General features: G+C 56.1%; 4 protein-coding genes across 4 annotated transcripts; all 4 read left to right on the plus strand.

Moving 5' to 3' along the window:
- On the plus strand, positions 1-6,957 carry JKF63_07527 (uncharacterized protein; the record flags this gene model as incomplete). The annotated part of the gene is made up of 2 exons (XM_067903464.1): positions 1-1,064; positions 4,128-6,957. The coding sequence occupies 2 exons, from the start codon at positions 1-3 to the stop codon at positions 6,955-6,957; spliced, it is 3,894 nt and encodes a 1,297-aa protein (XP_067758889.1).
- A 1,723-nt stretch (positions 6,958-8,680) lies between these two features.
- Positions 8,681-11,563, plus strand: JKF63_07528 (uncharacterized protein; the record flags this gene model as incomplete). The annotated part of the gene is made up of 1 exon (XM_067903465.1): positions 8,681-11,563. The coding sequence occupies one exon, from the start codon at positions 8,681-8,683 to the stop codon at positions 11,561-11,563; it is 2,883 nt and encodes a 960-aa protein (XP_067758890.1).
- A 1,811-nt stretch (positions 11,564-13,374) lies between these two features.
- Positions 13,375-15,534, plus strand: JKF63_07529 (uncharacterized protein; the record flags this gene model as incomplete). Its single annotated transcript, XM_067903466.1, has 1 exon — positions 13,375-15,534. One exon carries the CDS (start codon positions 13,375-13,377, stop codon positions 15,532-15,534), a length of 2,160 nt encoding a protein of 719 aa, XP_067758891.1.
- A 1,188-nt stretch (positions 15,535-16,722) lies between these two features.
- Positions 16,723-19,323, plus strand: JKF63_07530 (uncharacterized protein; the record flags this gene model as incomplete). Its single annotated transcript, XM_067903467.1, has 1 exon — positions 16,723-19,323. One exon carries the CDS (start codon positions 16,723-16,725, stop codon positions 19,321-19,323), a length of 2,601 nt encoding a protein of 866 aa, XP_067758892.1.
- Positions 19,324-21,749: the final 2,426 nt, after the last annotated feature.

Consider the following 21,749-nt stretch of genomic DNA (forward strand, 5'->3'; position numbering starts at 1 on the left):
ATGCTGAAGCCACTCGTGATTGGCGAGGTGTCGATGGCAAACCGCTTTGTCATGGCGCCCCTGACGCGCTGCCGCGCCGACGCCAGCCACGTGCCCACTGATGCGATGGTGAAGCACTACTCTGATCGCGCCTCAATGGGTCTCATCATCACGGAGGCAACACAGATTCAGAAGGGCTACTCCACATTCCTGCACGAGGGGGGTATCTTCGGGAAGGAGCAGATTGTCGGGTGGAGGAGGGTGACGGACACGGTCCATGAAAAGGGTGGACTTATTTTCTGTCAAATCCATCACGGTGGCCGCGCGACGGTGCCATCGAACCTGGACGAGGGTTTGCACATTATGGCGCCATCTGCGGTTGCTATCACCGGCCACGAGTGCAAAGGTTTTTTCACGCGTGACGGCAAGAGCCAAGCATATCCTGTCCCCCACACAATGACCCTAGGTGAAATCGCAGAATGCGTTCAGCTTTACGCGACAGCTGCTCGCAATGCGATCGATGCGGGATTCGATGGCGTGCAGGTGCATGGCGCTAACGGGTACCTAATTGATGCGTTTCTCAAGTCGAGCTCAAACATGCGCACGGATGAGTATGGCGGATCTATTGAGAACCGGTGCCGTTTTCTTTTCGAGGTGCTGGACGCGGTGATTGACGCGATTGGGCGCGAGCGTACCGCCTTGCGCATCTCCCCCCTCAACACCTTCAACGGTCAGAGTGATGACAACCCGGAAGCCCTGACGCGATATATTTGCTCGAGGCTCAACCCACGCCGGATCGCGTTTCTCGACGTGATGCGCGGAGATTTTTTTAGTGACGCCCGCGGTGCGGACAAGTGGGCACGCGAGGAGTACGATGGCGTCTTGTTCACTGGCATGGGATTCGAAATCGATGAGGCGGTGGCGACAGTGGAGAGTGGTGCTGCCGATGCCATTGTCTTTGGCACGAAGGCACTTGCAAACCCCGACCTCGTCGCACGTGCAGTTGCTGGTGCGGCGCTGAACAAGCCCAACCCAGCAACTTTTTACACTACCGGTGAGCAGGGCTACAACGACTATCCTTTGATGTAGTGCATCCGTTTCTCCCTCCCTCCCTCCCCCCACCCCTCGCCCTGTTTTCTGATACATACATATATGCATATATTATTTAGTATCTCTGCCTCGCTTTTATTTTCTTGCTCGTTTTTTTTTCCTGTCGAGGAATAGCCCTCGTGGGTGGAGAGCATCCCCCCTCTTTTGTGTCTTTACCCCACAGATGGACCCCCCTCCCCCTTCCCCCTCCCCCTCCCCCTTCCTCTTGCTTCTCTTCCACACCCCCTTTTTCTTTGTCTTGCTCACCGTCTCTCATCTTCATGTGGTGTGGCAGATTACATTCACAAGCCATTGCCCCTGCGAGGGTTTACAACCGCCTCTGCGTGTCGTGTGTGGGCGTCGAACAAGTCAAAACGGAGGACGGAGGGGGGTGGGGGAAGTGCATGCGCTCTGGGGGAGAGCAAAGCTGAGGACTGTGATGCGAAATAGGGAGGATGTGGGGGGCTCAGTCCTTCACGCCACAGTCTCACACGGCATAGCACCCCCCGTGCCCCTCCGTACTGCTGCTGCTGCGGCTTCCTCTTCTTTGTGCGGGGGGTTTCTGGGGTAACTTGTCTGCCTCTCGTGTCTGCACAGAGGGAATGGTCATGTCTTCCTGTGGCCGCATGCTTTCCCAGGAGATGGTGGTGGTGGTGTGTGTGTGTGTGCCTCTAAGTGCTAAGTGTGTGTCTGCGGGGGCACTCTAACACTGCCACAGAAGCGAGTAGCAGCAGTATGAGTATATCTATATATACGTGCACACACTTGTACGCATGCACGCCTTTCTTGATGCGATTCTTTTGTTTTGTTATTCATTTATATACATGCCGATAAAAAAAAAGAGGTTTCATTTGTCAGAAGAAGTTGGGGACGTTCTCCACGCAAAAGAGGGATGCCGCGTATTTCTAGTCCCCCCCCCCACCGCCCCCCCCCCCCCCTATATTGCGCCACAACACTTCACGGATGACGTTGGCCTGTACACCATTCATGTGTGCCCACCCCCCTCCCTCCCCCCCCCCTTCTCACCTTTTTTTTTCGATGTTGTCCCGCCCCGCGCCTTTGGACAGGAGCGTCGTTCGTGTGAAAACTCCTCAAAAGGTGGAAAAAACTGTGAGCCTCGCAGCCACACGCATGGCCGTCTGGCGCCGATTTTATGCAACTCGTATCGGGAAAGAGTCGTCATTAAAAAAGGGGGCACAAGAAGCCTGTCAGACACATGATGCGGTCCGACAGCACCTTGACACCGTTCCTTCTCATCGAACAGGGCATATTATCGGGTCGTGTACCGCGGGCACCTGAGCTGTCGTGGAATAAGTAGATGTATTCTTGTCAACTGGTTCCTGGTTGAGTGTTTCAATGATACAAGGGGGAGAGGGTCGATGTGAATAGAGGCAGCATCCGAAAGGGGAGACAGGATTCTCATCCGTAGCATCTCGTTGACGCATATGCGTGTGTGATTAGCTTGTGCGGGGGGAGTCTTGGTTTAGAGCGGTTCATGGCGTGTGTCATCTACGCGATGGCGCTGAGTGCTTCCTCCACACTGCCCTCTTCCCACCTTTTGCTCTCATTATTTCTTTTTGTTCCCCGCTTCCCCCGCTTCCCCCCTCCCCCTCCCCCTCCCCCTCTTCACCATTGTAGAATGTGCTGAAAAGCGAGTGCTGGGGGTGGAGAGAGGATGCCTCGGAAAAAAAAAAGGGTGTGCCGACCAAAGTAAATCACAACAATCGTGCCAGATAAGCCAACGTCAAACGTTGGCCCGCAGGGGGAAGACGCACAGCACGGACACGATCTCTTTACTCTTCCTTTCCCCCCTTCCTCGTCCTTATTCACTACGGCGTGCTGTAAAAGGTGAGAGAACGTGGCTCTGTAGAGAACAATAAAACATGACCAAAGCCCAAACCCCAATGAGGACCCATGCTCCTCCGACATCAAAACACACACACACACACACACACACACACACACACAGGGGGGACTCGCCTCTTCTCGATTTTCTGCTCTTCTGCACTTTTCACAGGAGGATAATTGTCTGTGTGTGTGTCTGTGTCTGTGTGTGTGTGTGTGTGTGCGTGTGTGTGTGTGTGTTTTGATGTCGGAGGCCGCTGTGACCCCCCGGGGGTGTAATGGGAAAAAGGCGTTTGGTGAGTCAGGAAAGAGCGGTGGTACGAGAGAGAGAGTCTATACTACTTGGATGTGCAAAGTGCAAAGTGCAGGTTCACGATTTCTTGGACATACATACGTACACACTTGTATCCGGTTCTTCTACCCTCGCTGGGCGCAGGTGCATCTGCCCAGCTCTGCCCGTGTGGTTGCCTGCTTGGGTTCCTGCTCAACTCCTTCGCCTCACAGGGACAAGGTTGTGTGTAAAGCTGCACCGCGATTGCATCTGCTTGGTGTGTGCTACTTCCGTCTCTTGACAATGCTGTCTTTTTGCCATACACACACACACACACACTATATATATATATATATATATATACATACATGTATTGTGTCCCCTCTCCATCTCCTCCCCCCCCTCTCCACTTCTTCACACACATACACACACACACACACACACACATTCCTGTGACCGCGCTTTCCGTGTCACAGTTGGCCTGGTGTTGCATCTTCTCTCTCTACTCCGGCTTCCCGTGTTCCTCCTCCTCATCCTTCATTCATCTCGTTTTTATCGTCATTGTCTTCCCTCCCTTCCATCGAAAGATATTATTTCTCAGCGTGTCTAGACTCCCCTTTTTTTTGTTTTTCCTTGGGTGTTATATGTTTTATCGCCCTCGTGTTTTCGTTCATCTTCACTGAGAGTGACCCGTGTCCCCTCCCCCTTCTTTTTATCCACATCGAATCCCCTTCGCTTCCCTTGCTCTCTCATCTCCTCTGGTACGTCACACATCTGTGTGTAAACGTTGTCGATCGTCCTGCCAACTCCCCTCCCCTCCCCCCCTCTCTCTTTCTTTCCTTCCCCCCCTCCCCCTCTTCCTCAATATCTTCCCGTGTGTATTTGTGTGTCTGCGTGCAGCTTGCGTCGAGGAGGGAGAGTTGCCTGAGTCTCTCTCTCTCTCTCACACACACACACACACACCACCATTTTACACACATCAACGCTTACTTGGACGATTCGGGGTCTTTTCTCATCTGTGCGCATCTTTTTTTTTTTCAGGCATGTCGTCGACAGAGAATCGCCGAGTCTACGCGCACCTCTTTCGACCATGCCGCGTGGGCTGTGTGACCATGAAGAACCGCATGGGTATGGCACCCCTGACCCGGTGCCGTGCCGATGACAACCACGTGCCTACTCCCATTATGAAGGAGTACTACGCCTCTCGCGCATCCATGGGCATGATCATCACAGAGTCTATCATGGTGCAGCGTAACTACTCTGGCTTCGCCTATGAGCCGGGCCTGTACTCGGCGGAGCAGGTGGCGGCGTGGCGCACCATCACGGAGGCTGTACACGCACGCGGTGGGCTGATCACCGCTCAGATATACCACCCGGGCCGCGCCACCACACCGGCCAACCTCACATCAGACAAAGTACGTCCGATGGGACCATCCGCAGCGGGCATTCCACCCAATGCAGAGAAGTGCATTGCGCAGTGGAGCCGCGACGGCAGGGCGCAGACATACCCGCAGCGTATCCATGCCATGTCAGTACCCGAAATCGGTGCAGCCGTGAAGTTTTTCACCCGCGCGGCTCGCAACGCCATGGCGGCGGGCTTTGACGCAGTCGAGATCCATGCTGGTGGGGGCTACCTGATCGACTCGTTCCTGCGAGATGCGGTGAACCAGCGGACAGACGAGTATGGCGGCACAATCGAGAACCGCTCCCGCCTTCTTCTGGAGGTTGTCGACGCCGTCGCAGAGGTCATTCAGCCAGACCGCGTCGGTGTGCGTCTGACCCCACTCGACACCTTCAATGGCCAAATGGACCGGCAGCCCAAGGAGCTCACCATGTACGTGTGCAAGCAGCTAGATGCTCGCAAAATTGCGTTTGTTGACGTTGTCCGTGGCGACCCAAGGACTGGTCGGCTTGGGAACGCAGATGTGTGGGTACGCAGCTCCTTCGGTGGCGCTGTCCTGGCGAGCCAGGGGTATACATCGATGGTTATGGCTGAGCAGGCGATTGTGGACGGCACCGTCGATGCCGTGCTCTTTGGCACCTACGCTGTGTCGAATCCCGACTTGGTCTGGCGCGTGCTCACAAATCGCCCATTAAACCTCCCTGATTCATCCACCTTCTTCACCCGGGGTATCAAGGGGTACACGGACTATCCAATCTGCGAGCCGTACAACTTTTGTGCTCCTCATGCTATGGTGGACAGCAGAGTCCTTTCCAAGGGCGGCAGCACCCGGGACTCGTTGTGCCAGCGCGCCAGAGCCGCATCGATGCCAGTGAAGATGCCTCAGTACTTTACATTATCGCAGCCGTTGCTCATCGGTACGGTAACGATGAAGAATCGCCTTGTCATGGGCCCGATGCCGCGCCAGCGCTGCGATAAACATCAGTGTCCGACAGCGCTGATGAAGTCCTACTACGCTCGCCGTGCCAGCTACGGTCTTATCATCAGCGACCCGTGCGAGGTGGAGCCCGGGTACACCACGTACGTGCGCGGCGCCGCCATCTCGACCAAGGCGCAGGTGCGGGCGTGGCGCGAGATTGTGGATGCCGTGCACCAGAGGGGCGGCCTGATGTACTGTCAGCTGCACCACGGAGGTCGAGCGACCCTACCATGCAATATTGCCGACGGTAGAGACAAGCGAGTTGTTGGTCCCACAAAGCAGGGCGTTCCCGCTGACGTTCCCTGCCCAGCCGCCTTCGTGGCAGACAGAAGATGCCAGCCCCACTACCCCACCGAGGTGGCGGAGCTGAGCACCAGGGACATCGAGCGGATTGTACAGCTGTACGTTGTGGCGGCAAAGAACGCGATGCTGGCCGGCTTTGACGGTGTCGAGATCCACGCCGGTGGTGGTTACTTGATTGACCAGTTTCTGCGTGAGTGCAGTAACACACGCAAGGATGACTACGGCGGATCGCCTTCGGACCGCTGCCACCTTTTGGATAGGGTCGTCGACGCGGTGGCTGCAGCCGTCGGTCGGCGGCGCATCGGAGTGCGCATCTCTCCTACAGACCTCTCTAGGGGGATGAAGGCCACCGATCAAGGCGTAGTGGCAGAGACCGTCGCTAAGCACATGGCGGAGCGCCGGATCGCCTACTTGACCGTGGCGAGTGGCAGTGATGGCAATTACTACGGTCCAGTGCCCACACCCATCCTGAAAACGATCCGTGCGGGCTTTCACGGTGTGGTCATGTGTGATGACAACACTGGCCTGGCAGAGGCAGAGAGGCGTGTCGTCACCGATTTGGTGCAGGGTGTGTGCTTTACACTGAGTGCCATCGCGAACCCGGATATCATGTTTCGCGCCATCTACGGTGTGGCGCTCGCCCAGCCGGACACGAATACTCTTTTCACGCACGACCGCCACGGCTACGACACGTACCCGACGTACGCGGAGATGCGTGGGGAGGCGCAGGCGGATCAACTTTATCGGTCAGGAGTGGACGGTTCCCGCTACGCGTCTGAGGTGCCCAACAGCTGCATCCCTGTTTTCACGAACGGCGATAGCATCAGCGCTTCTGCGGCGGCGCATGGGGTCGCCAAGGGCAATGAAAAAATCGTGAGCTCCCCCATTGCGCAGAGACTAACCAGTGCGGTCAACTCCACCCGTCAACGAGCGCCGTCGATCCTCGCTGCGCAGAGCACTGAAGACACGCGATCCTCCATCGCTGCCCGCACGATCAGCACCGAGTCTGACAGTGGCTCTCGAATTTTGATTTATCGTAATAGCCGTCTTAGGCGACGCCTGTCATATGGCACTGCGGTAGTCGGATAGGCCCTGGAGAGAGAGAGGAGGAGGAGGAGGCCTGTGCTGTGGAACGCACTTATACGGACTGCGACCGAAGATGGTACAACCATGCTTTCACGAGGGGCGCTCTTCGTTCTTGCTGTTGCAGCCCCCCTGCCCCCCCCCTGCCCCCCTGCCCCCTGCCCCTCTGCCTTCTCCCCTCATATGCTGACGGGCGTATTGATCAGCATTGACGGAGTACCCAGACGCATACCCAAAAAAAAAGATGCTTCTTCTCAGAGTGCGTCACACCTGCTTTGCTTTTTTTTTTCTCTCTCTCGTTCGTTTTTTTATATTTTTCATCCACACAAGAGCGTATGTCTGTGCGTTATCGGAGCAGCAGTCATCGCTGCCCACAACCCGTGAAAAAAAACAAAAAAAAACAAAAAAAACAAAACACAAACATCCACACATTTTCTCTCTTTTTTTTGTTTGTTTTGTTTTTTTTTTACTCTTCCACTCTCCGTTTTATTTTCCATCGTTTTTTTTTTGTGTTTTTGCTCATTCTTTGCTTTTTCCTCAATGGGAGTGTGTTGTGTGCGCATTTTTATTCTTGTTTGTCTGCCCTCTTTCTTCCCTCCCTCCCTCCCTCCCTCCCCCCCCACTCTCAATGCTGATGCTCGCACGGGGACGCTCCAGTTCCACTTGTCCCTCCCTCCCTCCCTCCCTTCCCCCTCCCCCTCCCCCTCCTCTCTCTCTCCTCGGCATCGGACTTCGCTACTGTCCGACAAAAGGCAACACACCCGATCCGATAAGGGGGGGCGGGAGGGACTTATTTGCCATGTAGTCACACAAGAGGAGGGGAAGCGACAGAGAGAGTAGACGAGGAACGATTGACTTCTGTCAAGCATATCGTCTTGGCCGCACCTTTTTCCAGGAGAGGTTGGTTGTAGTTGTATTTGTCTCCATCTCACTTGATCGTTGCGCTACCCACGCGTGTGTGTGGTGCCTCCAGGTCTCTGCACAAACACATCGGTGTTACATGATGGCTACCACACTTAGCGCAAGCTCAATTTTCTGATGTATTCTCTGTCCAGGCGTTTGGACTCTCTGAAAGCGGCGTGCCTCCATCCTCCATCCTCCATCCTCCCCCCTTCCCCTTGTCTACCTGTGTGACCTTCCGCCTCCCTGTCTTTCTTTGTCCTACCGCTACTTTTTCCTCCCCTTCCCTCCCCTTCCTCTACTACTTCTTCTGACTGCCGGCTCCAATCAATGCATGCGCTCGAATTTCGAGAGTGGGCTGTCGTATCCATCTTGGCTTCGAACTCCACGCTGCGCAGTAGCTGTGCGCAGTCACACTTCTTGAGCAAATACAAAAAAAAGGGCATTGCAGCACACTTATACCGTACGTCTGCTGGACCCCCTCCTCTCTCCCTCCTGTTTCCCATTCCGAAAGACTCAATACAGGTACACACACACACAGACTTGGGGGTACAGGTGTACGCACGAAGCAGAGGAGGAGGCGACGGCTCTCTCTTTCGCCCTCCCCCCCCCCCCGATCCCTTCGAACGGTCTCATTTTTTTTTTCGTATATTTTCAAGGGAGGAGACACGGAAGGAAAGGAAGTGCGTCGCTTGTCCTTCTGCGATGTCATACACACGATTTGTGCGGGTTTTGAAGGTATTCGCCGTTAGTACAGACATACGTACACTCACAGACTGACTGAGAAAATCTTTTTCTCCGCTCCCCCCCAAAAAAAAATAAAAAAGAAATGCTGGGACTCTCTGCGTTCATGTGTGGCTGGCTGGCGGGTATGATCGCCGTCGGCATCTGGTTTCTCTATGGGGACGATGTGCTGCCTCAGCTCAAGCGCCATGTCACCAAGGTCCTGGTGCACATTCCGTGGCTAGCCCCCCCCATCAAGGACAGCGCAGCGCGGCAGACACACAGGCAGCCCATCGACAGTGCCTCGGCGGCGCGATGTTTCACTCACTTCGAGAGTCTGGCTGCTGATCGGCGCCTGGAGGGTCTTACAGGGAGTACGCGGCGCTTCACCTCCATTACAGCCTCGGCGAGGTGCGTGATTGGTTGGTACGGGGCGGATGGCACCATCAGCGCCCCGATGGAGTGCCGACTGTCACTTGAAGACAATGTGGTGACCGTCTATCAGGTTCTGCGCTCGACAAGATGGAATCACAACACTATGTCTCCTCACATGCCTGACGCTGTGAATGTCCCGAGCGACGGCTCGGGTCACATCAGAGGTTCTTTCTCGAAATCAAAGGACATTCACCACGATGCGAAGGCCTCTCATGCCAGCACGGGTGTCAAGTTTTTGGAGCGCCGCCGGGGTGATGTGTGTCTACGGAACACCACGGTCATGGAGGTGAAGCAGTTCAACTCCAAAAAAAGGACGTCCGCACCCGCGTCTGAGCAACCGCCACACAGCGCTTGTGATCGCAGCTCTGTTGGAACGGTGGCTGGTGCGGGTGTTAGTGGCATCAGCGGCACCGACGCGTGCTCCGAAAAGGCCTCCTCAAAGGGCACTTCATCTTTCCGTTTGGGCCGTCTTCTCCGCAAAGCCCGGCTCGGCCGTGGCAACGTTGAGAAGACCGACAAGCGGGAGGACAGACTGGATGACTGGATGTCATCACAGAGGCGTTCACAAGGCCAACGAAGCGACACGGCAAGTGACGCGGCAATGACCGAATCCTCGGAGGTGCCCGCACATAGTTCATTGCCTGGCGGTGTCGCCCCCGACTCGTATTTTACAGGGCGTGTGCTGATTTGGCGCACGATCGACGGTCGTCCGCTCTTTGACTCCTTCACACCACAGGATCAGCCGCCGGGAAACAGAGGATGCAGCGGCAGCTTCTCAGACAGTCGCATCTCATCGGTTCCGTTTGCAACGCCGCATTCACGTTGCGGCGATGCAGCCCGCACGCCGTACACACCCACACCCACACCCACCGAGAGCTTGCCCAGCCGTAGTGCCTGTTCTTGTAGTGACGCCGACGACCGCGAAGAGTGTACCTCAATGGACGCCGCTGTCGAGCGACCTCAATCCCATCACCGCTGTGATCACCAGTCTCAGTCGATGATGGGCGACACATCGAGATGGTCCTGCGTCATCATGAAATTCGAGCGTTCCCGTGAGAGCGAGAGGTGGCACACACTCTTGTCCGGGTGCGAGGAGGCGCAGGCGTGGCACAGGTATGCCAAGACGCTGCCCAACCCCAACACGATCAACACGTTGCTTAGTCGCTTTTTTTTTCAAAACATGCCGCTCAACGGGCTCTCGGATGCTCTGATTACCCTGATCCGGAAGAAGTTACGAGAACTGCCATCGCGAAAGTTCCCGCGTGATCTCGGTGGCGACATCATCCTCGACGATTTTCTCGTCGGGACGCAGATTCCATGGATCAGCGACGTGTCGGAGCCAACGGTCTCAACAAACGGAGAGGTTTGCTTCGACTTGAATCTTCTCTACAAGGGCGGCGAGGGCGGTCTCACGCTGTTTTTCAGACTCGCGCTCACCTATCGCGGCATCCGTGTCCCGCATATTATATTTTCGGTGAAGCTGTTGGAGCTCGAGGCGACTCTGTATGTGAGCATCGGGCCACCCCCGTCGAAGAAATTTTGGGTTGGCGCGCACAAACCCCCAGTGCTTCAGCTGGAGGTACACCAGGGATGTGCTTCAGGGAAGGGTGTACTCCACCGCATCCTGCGGTCGCTTCCGGACCTCAGCAGTATGGTCACAAACTTTTTGAAGCTCTACCTCTTCTCCGACATGGTGCTGCCGTACATGGAGGATTTTCCTCTCCCAAGTGTCGTTCGGTCTCCCAAGGGCTCCTTCGCCGACCTGCGCGTCCGTACGTTTGACTGGCAGCGGGCCGCCAAGATCAGCGGCGCGCCAGAGCGTGGGCCCTCCACTGTTCGTGTAAGAAACCACGGTAGCGGCACGCGGGAAAAAACAACGCAGCGAGACGCCCGGCAGGAGGAGGACATCAGTCCCAGAGAATTATTGGCCGTATCGGCAGGTGGCCGTGACGACACAGCAAGGGTTTCGGTGCCTGGCGTTCCAAGTCGCGCGTCGATGGGCGACGCGACCACTGACAGTACAGTCGCCTTGCATCAGGCGGGCCCCGGTGACAGCTCGCAGAGCAGAGACCCGAAAATGGGCCTCGCTGTGAAACAGCAGGGGTTGACCTCACGCGATGAGAGCAGCAATGATGGTTGCATTGGCGGCAGTCTCTGTCAAAGAGCATCCATCAAGACGGGCTCGCCAATGGGGCTCACCTCCTCCCCTGGGAGGTCAACGGCTCAGGCCGCCCGCGGTGCTGCGGCTGGGCAGCCCGGTCAGACAGCAGCGAAAGACAGAGGTGATCCGGCCAGGTCTTTCAGTATGGGTTCGCAGGCCATGAGCAGCTCCTGTAACACGTCGTTGCAAAGCATTTATATGCCCACCTCGGCGCTAGATGAGATGCTGTCCTGCGACGACAGTGCCCGGAGCGACTCAAATGGGGTCCTGAGCAGCGGACGCCGAGGTGGGTTTGGGAAATCCAGTGCCATGCGCAACCTGAAGGACTTGCTCAAATTGAAGGGCAGTGATATGTTTCGTGAGTCTGTCTCGCGGTCCAAGAAGAAGAAATAAGGCACGTGTATGTGTGTGTGTGTGTGCGTTGGGGGGGGGCGGGAATGAGGAGGAGAAAGGAGGCTAAAGTACTCCGTGAGATGCACCGCGTGACTGTCAAGATGATTGAGAATGGGAATGGGGGGGGGCGCTGTTCACTCAGTATAGTTGGGCTCCTCTGCAGTGATACTCTCTCCTCCTCCTCTTCTCTTTTCTTTTTTTCTTGTTTGCTATGTTATTCCACCGAGACTCACTTTGCTGCTCCTCGTCATTAATGCTTCCCCGTCTTCAGTTTTTTTTTTTCCGTTTATACTTGGGTGTGCCGCGCCGTCTTGCGCCGTGTTTCATTGACAGTGACCGGCGTTTGTCAGACTGGCGTTTGACAAAAAAAATTATTTATACATATGTACATATACATATATATATATATATGTATATGTGTGTGCCCGGGTCACACAGGGGACATCAAGGAAAGGGACGTGGCACCAGAGAAGCGGGGAGGGAGGGGGGGGGGTAGAGAAATATATACACCCGCGCACAAGTGGGCATTAGCTGGGGCGCAGCCTCGCCACATCAGCGCGCGCGTGTATATATTTCGTATTAGCGACTTGTCCTAAAAAACTCTGCCTCCATTCGCGTTTCACTTGTGCGCGTCTGTGTGTCACGCACGCACTTGCTCAGTTGGTGTTCATGGTGCGTGGAGTCAAGTTGGGGGAAGGGAGGAGGAGGAGGGGGGGGGCTCCGTTGACCGTAGGGGACTGGTCGCGCCGTAAGCAGGCGAGTCAGTTTTCGCTGCCTCTCTCTCTCTCTTTTTTTTTCATTTCTTGCTCTCTTCACTTGTCTTCTCTTGTAATATTCCCTCTGTCTCGTTTCTGTGTGTGTGGGGGGGGGGGGGGGGGGGCTTATCGCCGCCTGCCCGCCTGCTGCACTCGGTGAACCGGCTCACGCTCTCCCTCTTTCTTTCTCGCTCCGGCACACTTTTCTCATCCATCCACGTCATGTCATGCCATGTCAGGCTACGCCGCCCTGTTGGATTTGCGTGCATCACTTACTCTACTCAAGCCCCCTACGCGGTGACTCCACCTGCGCCAAGGCTCTTTGAAGGTGCCAACAAGGAGGGAGGGCGGGGTGGTGAGGTGTCGCTTCGCTGTAGGTGATGATCTGCTTCGCTCTCTGCACATTACTTTCTTTAGTGCAGCATTCTCCGTGATCGGCTGCTGTTTTCTCCGAGCAGACGCGTACCGAAACTCTTAAATCCGGGATCAGCTGTGGCACCCATTAGAGCACATACACACACACACACACACACACACACCAGCACTGATAGCGCATTTCTTAACTCCTCAATCCGTATATCCTACCCAGGGAACAGATAGCCGAGACACAAGCGGCATTGTCTGCCCCCCCTCCCTCAAATCCTTTGCTCTTCCTTTTGCTTGCCTTGTCGACGGCGTGTGTGTGTGTGTGTGTGTGGGCAAGCCCTCCCTCTCCCCCTCCCCCCGCCTCTTACCATACCCCTGCTCCTCTTTTGGCGTTTCCACCTCATTTATTTTTGCGTCTCATTTTTCCTGTGCCATTCTTAAAAGTCGCACGTGCGCGCACATCTCTGACTGTGTTGTGTGTGTGTGTGTGTGTGTGTTGTGTATATATGCAAAGGATATTTGTGAAGGTGTAGGTGTACGTGTCCGTCCATTACCACCTGCTCAACCGCTGGTCTGGAGTCCGCCTTCTCCCCCCGTTTTTTTTTTTTTCACGCTTCGTGCGTGCCTTGTTGCCCCGTGTAGCGGCTATCCTGGAACCCCTCCCCCCCCCCCCCTCAAAAAAAAAAAGAAATGAGCGGCTTTTCGTTTTTGGCGTTTGTCTACGGTGCACTCGGGGCGGTGATGTGCTGCATCTTTTTTTCGTCTTACGTATTTAAAAAAACCGAACAATTTTTTGCAAGCATGGTGCGAAGAAAGACTTACAAGCACGCCATGTTCGATGCTGTCGCCAAACGGGCTGCGGCGGTCCCACCCGCCAAGGCGGAGACGTTGTGCAAAATGGTGTGCTTCAACGACGGGATCCTTGGGGATGCGGTGGAGTGCCGCATGATTTTCTACGGCAGCACCATCGATATATATCAGGTGGATAAGCTTCACACGCTGCCAGACCACCATCGGGAGGTGTTGTCGGAGCACATACTGGGCCGCATCAACCGCACCTGCGTCATTGCCACCGAAGCGCGTATTTCGAAATATCACCGCCATCACAACCAGAACACGCGCTACGCCGCCATCAAGGGAAAGTGCATCGTTTTATCCCCGAAGGCTGGCATGCCACTCTTCATTGAAGATCCGAATATACTTTTGAAGAGGCGACTGCGGAGCGCCAAGGAAACCCAGCGGCATGACGCCCTGGGGGTGCACCGCCGCCACCTAGATGGGCGTGGTGGTGTGAGTAGTAGTGCCCTGTCGGAGGAAGAGCTTTCGGTGGATATGCAACACACACCGTCCGAAGCACATCGTGATGGGAGTAAGCACCGCACCACAAAGCCCAGAGACCCAGACGATCCATACGAGTGCATGGCTGGAAAGGCCACCCGGGCGTCGGCGTCGGATTTTCGGGTTCGCAGCTCTGGCGGTGCGGCACGGCGGTCCCGCATGGTCCCGTCGGCGGGGGGATCCGGAGAAGGACTGCCCCTCTCTCAATGGAAGTGTGTGGCGCTTAAGTTTCCCACGCGGCGTGTGCAGGAGCGGTGGTTCAATCTACTTCAGTCAACGTCACAATCGGCCCAGTGGCGTGACTTTATTGCGCATTTGCCACAGTTTGACGTCTTCAACCTGCTTGTTGCCCGTCTCTTCTTCGAGAACTCACGCGCCAACGCCCTTCACGATTTGCTAGAGGAGAAGCTCAAAAAGAAACTGGAGCGGGTGTCGAAGTCGCTGCCACCGAAGCTGCGGGGCAGCATCTGCCTTGATGCGCTTGACGTTGGGGGCGAGATCCCGCTTATTCAGAACGTGAGCGATCCCGCGCCATCGAAGTGTGGTGACACCGAGTTTGACTTTGACGTGCTTTACCGCGGTGGCCTTGCGCTAAAAATACGATTCGCAGTTGTTTATCGCGATATCCGTTTGCCCGACATTATATTTAGTTTTAAGGTTCTCGAGCTGGCAGGGCGGATGCGGTTTGTGGTGGGGCCGCCACCGACGCGTAAATTCTGGTTGGGTGGGCCGCAGCCTCCCCAGCTGCGGTTGGAGTTCACGCAGGAGGTTGCCTCACATGAGGGCATTTTGAACACGGTACTGAAGCTGTTGCCAGATATGAGTCAATTGGCCTCCAATATTGTGAAGGTGATGCTGTTCGAGGATATGGTGTTTCCTAACATGGATGACTTCCCTTGGCCCGTGTTTGATGACAACGGCGACGGCGCCGACCTTCCCACCACGCCCAGCGATGTGGGAAGGCCTCAAAGTCTGCAGGACATCACTGAAGCATCGCTGGGAACCAGTTCCCAGCAAAGAAATGCCGGCGGAGATGATTGGCAGAGGCGTAGCAGCAACACCCCCTCTTGGGCCGCCTCGAGCATGAACGAGTCTGGGCGTAGTGGTGCAATGCCGGCGCAGGTGATTACGGTGCGGTCGGTTATAAGTTTTGACGAATCATCAGCGGCAGATCGCAATGAGCACAACAGCGACCAATCATCCACGATACTCTCCCCGCTGCCCCTACCCCGCCCGGTAGCGCACTCCACGCCAACTGGTGGCGTCGAGACGCCCCAATGCCCTTCTGACAGTCGCTCTCTCTCTTACAGTGACCCTGGGAGTGCGGAGCAGTCCTCCGAATCGCCACGGTTTCTCTCCTCGGCCAAGCGCCGGTTCTCCTTGCTGAGCAGCAGTCTGCCTTCTGGGCCACCACTGCAACTACCTCAACTGACATCGACTGACTGTATACATCGGGGCTCTCCTGACCTCTCGACGTCACGGATGTCAGGATCGTCGCGCGGACCCGCGTAGCTCTAGCCCCGCTTGTAAACCCCTCGAGACATTGGCGATGATGGGTACGGAAACCGGTCTGGCACATCGAGCTATATTGGGGGAGGGGTGGCGTCAGCAGGTCGTGACTCCTGCTTCGATGTCCCCCACCTCCAATTCTATCGTTCACTTGTGGCTAGTGGTGGATGGCGTCCGCGACGTCGACGTTGGGAGGGGGGGGGAGGGGGAAAGAGAGAATGTCGTCCTCTGTGCAGTCAGACTGTAGGCTGGTGGTGGTGCTGTCCTCTGTGAATGCTCTCCTCACCTCACCTCCCCTCACCTCCCCTCCCCTCCCCTCCCCTCCCCTCACCTCCCCTCCCCTCACCTCCCCTCCCTTGCCCAATGCTCCCGGATTTTCTCTGGCCCACCTCGTCTTGCTTTTCAGCACCACAAGTGGTTTCCCCCGTGGGCTGTTGCCATGCGTTCATCAACCTCCAGAGTGTGGTGTGGGGTACATACAATAGTTTACAGAAGGAAACAACGAATAGCAATAACCCATCGAAAAAAAAAAGGAGAGGGTGCGGAAGGAAAAGTTGTGTGCCAGACTCGCGCTCTGGACCCCCATTTTTTTTTTTCAAGTGTGCTTGCACACTCACTCAAGGGTGCCCCCGAAGCTCTCGCCTCGCCATTCCCAACTGCGACCTGTGGTAATGCACTCTAGGTGCGAAGGAGGGAGGGGGGTGAGGGCGGGGAGAGGGAGGGGGAGATCCTCATACATACGAGTGGTCTTTCATATATATATTTTTATGTATATATACGTGTGTGTGTGTGTGCGTGTGTGCGTCTGTGTCGCGGTCTCTAGCGTGCGTGAAGGCGATTGTTTTTTTTTTCTGTCAGCATTGCCGTCGACCTCCTTCGCCCCCTCCCCCTGCCCCGCGCGCCGCTGTAATATCGGACCCCTGTGAAAGATGATCTCTAGCGCCTGACGGCATTCCCGATATATATATATATATATATATTCGCGCAACTGCTCATATATGGTCTTTGGTTTGTCTTGATTCCAACATCGCTCCACCGCCTCCCCCCCCTCTCTCTCTCTTCCTCCTCCTCCTCCTCTGCCCCCTTTTCCGCTCCCCCCCTCCGGTACAGAGCCGTGGGCAAACTGACAGTGAAGTGGAATCAGCAGCGAGGCAGCAGCACAGACAAAAACAACATAAAAAAGAGAGAACGATGCCACCAACACTGACGTCAAAAAATATCTTCGATGTCGTGTTCGAGCTGCTCCCTGCAGACTCCTTCATCGAGACCGGGCCGGCTACTCTTAAGGAGGAGCTCATGCTGGAGGCGGCAGGGATGCTCGGCAGTAACGGCAGTGGTACCGCAGGTCAACGTGGTGCCCAGCAGGCGGGCAGCAGCGCTGTCAACCGTACCAATGGTGGCGCTGGAGCCACGAGCTACCGGCGGCACCTTCTCTCCTCAGCGTTTGTTGCCGCGACAGCGGCCATGGTACGGTCAATCGGCTCTTCAGCGTCCGCTGCTGTGCCAGAGGATCTCCCTGGTGCTGTGACACCAGGAGAGCGGCGGCACGCCCCACCACCAGAGGCGGACATCCTGGACGGTGAAAATCTGGAAGATATGCCGTCTTCACCCTATTCAGCAGAGGCGGCGGCACCTCCTCCACCGGCTTACGCTGCGGTACCGAGCGCCTCAGTGGGGGTTCTTTCTGGTAGCCTCTTTCGCAGGGTAGACGATGAGGTGGACGCACCCGGTGTGAGTCACTTGACGTGGGAACATCAGCGCAGCCGCCGTGCACAAGCGCGACGCGACGGTGACGGTGATGCTACGGAGGTAGAACGGGCCTTCGACATGCAGATGGACACTGAGGACGATGCGGTGAGGGAGGCCACGAAGTATGCCAGCTATGTGGCGGAGATGCAGGCGGTCGAGGAGGCCCACACTGGTCAACAGGGGCGATTTTCTCAGCAGCCTGTCGGCGGTGGGGGTCCATTGGACCCACGTGGCGCGCATTCCGGGGTGAGGGTTACGGGTGCCGGGATTGAGCTCGGCACCAGCGTAGGTGATGGCAGTGGGGGCAGCTGCAATTCACATGTGGGAGGTGACGCCGCTGCGGCCAAAATGGCTACAGCCCCGAAAGCGATAAGTGTTGCTGACGAGTTGACAATGGCGACCGCATCTGGTGGGCTGATGGCCGGCGGGGCGTCGTCGGCCGCAGTCTCCGGGGCTCGATCGCAGGCGGGCGGCGTAGTGCACTCAGGCCTTAGTGCTGACAGGTCAGCAACAGGAGTCCCGCTTCCGCAGCAGCCCTTTGCATTATCGACTGGTGCTCCACAGCGAGGTGGTACGCTCACAGCAGCTGAGCAGCTTGCCCGCATGCCTCCTGGTCTCGATCACGTGTACACGGGCGCCTGCGTCATGTATCGGCACCAGAAGAGTTTTGGCTTTGTTTCACCCGACATTGGCGGGCCTGACGTGTACTTTGTGAGTGACAGCATCGCCCTCTCCTTTACAAAATTGGCCCTTCGGGCCTTTTACTTGCGTAATGGCATGCCTGTACCGCAGTCCATCGCCGCAGCGTATCGCTTGGGCGCCGCAAAGGAAAGCACCGCGGCGCCTGTCGAAGACAGGACACCCATTGATGGCACGTCCAGAGGTGTGGTGGACGCTGCGACATCTTCGAATGCGAACAGCACGACGCTGGCTCAAGTATCGTCCCCGACCTCCGCTATCACGGGAGTGACTGCGGAGGTGTCGGTCGCTGGAGAGGGACAGGCAGAAGTGGGTGGTGCCGTCCCTGCTCAGCACGGTGCTCTCGGGGTCACCCCTGGGTTGGCCCCCCCACTGGAGGGGATGAGCGACCGCGTCTCGATTCCACCAACGACGGCAGAGGAGCTCGCGTGGGCAGAAAAGGCCGCCTCGCTGCTGACAACTGCTACCGCGCAACTTCTTCAATATCAATGTGAGCAGGGCATTGGTGGTGGTATTCGAGTCGGGGATCGCTTGAGTTTTGTTGTCACCCGCAATCACGCCGGCCGTGGCGGTAGCGGCCGCCTGCTGCGGGCCGAGTTCATCCGCGGTGTGCCAGCGGTGGAGCTGGCGATGCCCTTGGAGCAGAGCTGGTTTTATCCGTTGTTCCCAGGTGCTATCGGGCGGAAGACACACACACCGTATGGCGCCCCTTCCATGCCTGCACCTCCTCCTTTTTCTTCTCCATCCTCGCTCTCTGGTGAGGGCGGTGGCGCACCGGTGCCACCGACTGCCAACTCTCTTGCTTCTCTTCCCTCAGCCTCCCCGACGCTTGCTCGCTACACTGGCTGCGTGCGCACATACGACGCGGAGGAGCAGCGTGGCTACATCTGCTGCGATGAATCGGGAGGCAACGCCGGCGGTAACAGCGCACCAGATGTCATTTTTCACACGCACTCGGTGCTCTGGGACTTGGCGCGGTGCCCACCACCAAAGCGGAAGGTGAAGGAGGGCATGCGGCTGGCCTACAGTGTGTGCGGGACGGAGCGCAACGGCAAGTACATCGCCACCCTGATTACTACTCCTGATGGCGAGCCGTTTTGTGAGGAAAACATGACCTTCGCTGAGAACGTGTTGCCGTTTTTCATGCCAGAGGCGAGTGGGGTGGGTCGCCGGCGTGGACGTGGTGAGGAGGGCGGCGGTGTGGGCAGCAGTCACGCAGTCATGGGCATGGACACTGGAACCGGCCCAGGCGCTGAGGGCGCTGGCGGTGACCGAAAGCGTGTGAAGGCAGCGGAGGACGACATGCTGCTGCTCTACGCGGAGGACGACTACCCGTTCATGTAGCTGTGTGTGTGTGCGTGTGTGTATGTGTGTATGTGTGTATGTGTGTGTGTGTATGTGTGTATGTGTGTGTGTGTGTGTGCATGCAGGAGGAAAACGGTTTGGCAAAGTCATGCGTTGTTATTGCCAAGGAAAGCGATGGTGGGCACCGGGGGGTCTCAGGAGTGCGCCTGCTTTGTCTTGCGTGTGAATCCTTGCGGGGATGGTAACGCGAGCGACCTGCCTGGCGAGAACGCAAGAGCTACTGGCGTGGCCAAAGAGCGACCTTAAGTGTCCCGTAGGGGGGCACCTTGCTACCGCGTATCCGCCCGAACTGAACAAGAGCAACAAAGCATTGGTTGGGTGTACGTCTGCCAACACACTCGCTCTCTCTCTCTCTTGAGTGGCGACTCGTTACACGGCCTCGCTTACTTCTTTGCATTCCTTACACCTGCTCCTTTTTTTTTTCTGGACTTTCGGCCATCTATATACATACTCACATACACACACACGCATATATATTTATAAATATAAATATACATTATTATATAAAATATATTCATTTTTGAAAACATATTCGCATGACATTGTCAACGCGCACTATTCCCAAACACGCGCGTGTGAAAATGTGTACCCGTTCACTACCTTCCCTTCCCCACATACATCTATCTGAATGTGTATATTCATGTGAATGAGGGAGGGCAAGTCCGCTGTGCATCAAACTCTTATCGTTTTGTTTGTTCCCGACTCCTCTCCTCTCCGTCCCTGCCCGCCTACTTATTCCGCAAACAGGTGAGCGCGATCTGTTTTTTGAGGTTCGCATACCTGTACATACACGCACTGTAGAAGTGCACCGGCGATATCGAGTAGTGAGAGGGACGCACTGTGTGTGTGTGTGTGCTTGGGGACTACCCCTGGTCACTAATCCCGCTTCCTGAAAAGCCTGAGGTGAGCAGCTGCTCTACGCTTCCCCTTCCCCCTTCCCCCCCCCCCTGCTGTTCTCTCTCTTGTTCGTGGCTGGGCCCGTGTTGCTTCGCGCTTCCGCTGCCGCGCAGCCTCCCCCCTTTCCTCTACGCGATAAGAGCCGCCCCTGCACGAACCCTCGTTGATTTTTTTTTCATTTATTCCCTGCGTTTGTGTGTGTGTGTGTGCCCTGCATATGGTGCCCCAGTGCTTAGCCGATCGCGCTTTTTTTTTTTCTTGACATCGTCTCTGCGTTCTCCTTTTCTTCCTCCCTTTTTTTTTGTGCCTACCACCACAACCCCATTGCCCGTTGTACTTACGGTATGCCATCATTGCTTCCCCCCCCCTTCTTCTCTCCTCTCCTCTCCTCCACTCAAATCGCATTTTCTTAAGCTCTCCCACAGCCATTCTCTCTCTTTTGTTTGCTGGTGTTCACACACACGCACACACACACACACGTATATTTTCTTTTGAATTCTTCTATTCGAACGGCTGTGTCACGCCGTTTAGAAACCCCTATCCATGTGCGCTCGAGGCGCGACACCGTCCAAACAGGTATAGAAGGGTCACTCACTCACTCACCCACTCACTCACTCACCAGCGTGATTTTCGCCCGCGCCCCGTGTCCTTGCCTCTTTTTACGTGGTTCGCTGTGTTATTTTGGGCATTGAATGTGTATTTTGCTGGCAGCTCCGAGGGGCGACGGAGGCTGCTGCTGTCATCGAAGTATTGCACCGGAATAAACCAAAAAAAAACAAGGTTTGCGGGAGGGCGTGCAAGTCTCTTTCTCTTTGACGCAAAGTGAGCCGTTTCCAGGTGGTGGTGGCTGGCTGGCTGGCTGATGCGACTTGCAGACGAGTCGGAGTTGTGACAATCCGTACAACCTGCCGCTTCTCATCTCGGCTGTCTGTCTCTGTCTGTCTTTTCTCCGCCATTTGACACGCTGTGGTATATTTCGATTCAAGCGTTTTTGACCTGAGTGAGGTGTGCGTGTGCGTGTGTGTGTGTGTGTGTGTGTGTGTGGTTGGCCCTCCCCTGAGCGCGTATCTTTTTGTGTTGCCCATTGGCACCTCCGCACAACTGCGCACGCACGCACGCACACACACACACACACACAAGCTCACGCACACGCAAGTCTCTCTCTCTCTCTCTCTCTCTCGGGTCGAGTGAGGAAGTGTCAAGAAAGCGGAGGCAGGGGTGGGGAAACAAATGACCGGCGGTGGCACCCTCCTCTCCTCCCCCTTTCCCCCAATCACCCCATCGCCGTGCGTTTTGATCTCGCTCTAATTTTCATTTTGTTTTTGTTTTGGGAGGGAAGGAGGGGTGGTTGACCTGTCTGTCTGTCTGTCTGTGTGTATGTGTGTGTGTGTGCTGAGAGCGCTTCTACACAGCCATATCCCGCATTGTCAGATCTTTTTTTCCCCGCTTCAGAGACTTGTCCGCAATAAAACGGTCCCCGAGTCATCTGCGAGCGATAGAGGGTTGAG

The sequence above is a fragment of the Porcisia hertigi genome, chromosome 12 (assembly GCF_017918235.1).
Source record: "Porcisia hertigi strain C119 chromosome 12, whole genome shotgun sequence".
Classification (NCBI taxonomy): domain Eukaryota; phylum Euglenozoa; class Kinetoplastea; order Trypanosomatida; family Trypanosomatidae; genus Porcisia; species Porcisia hertigi.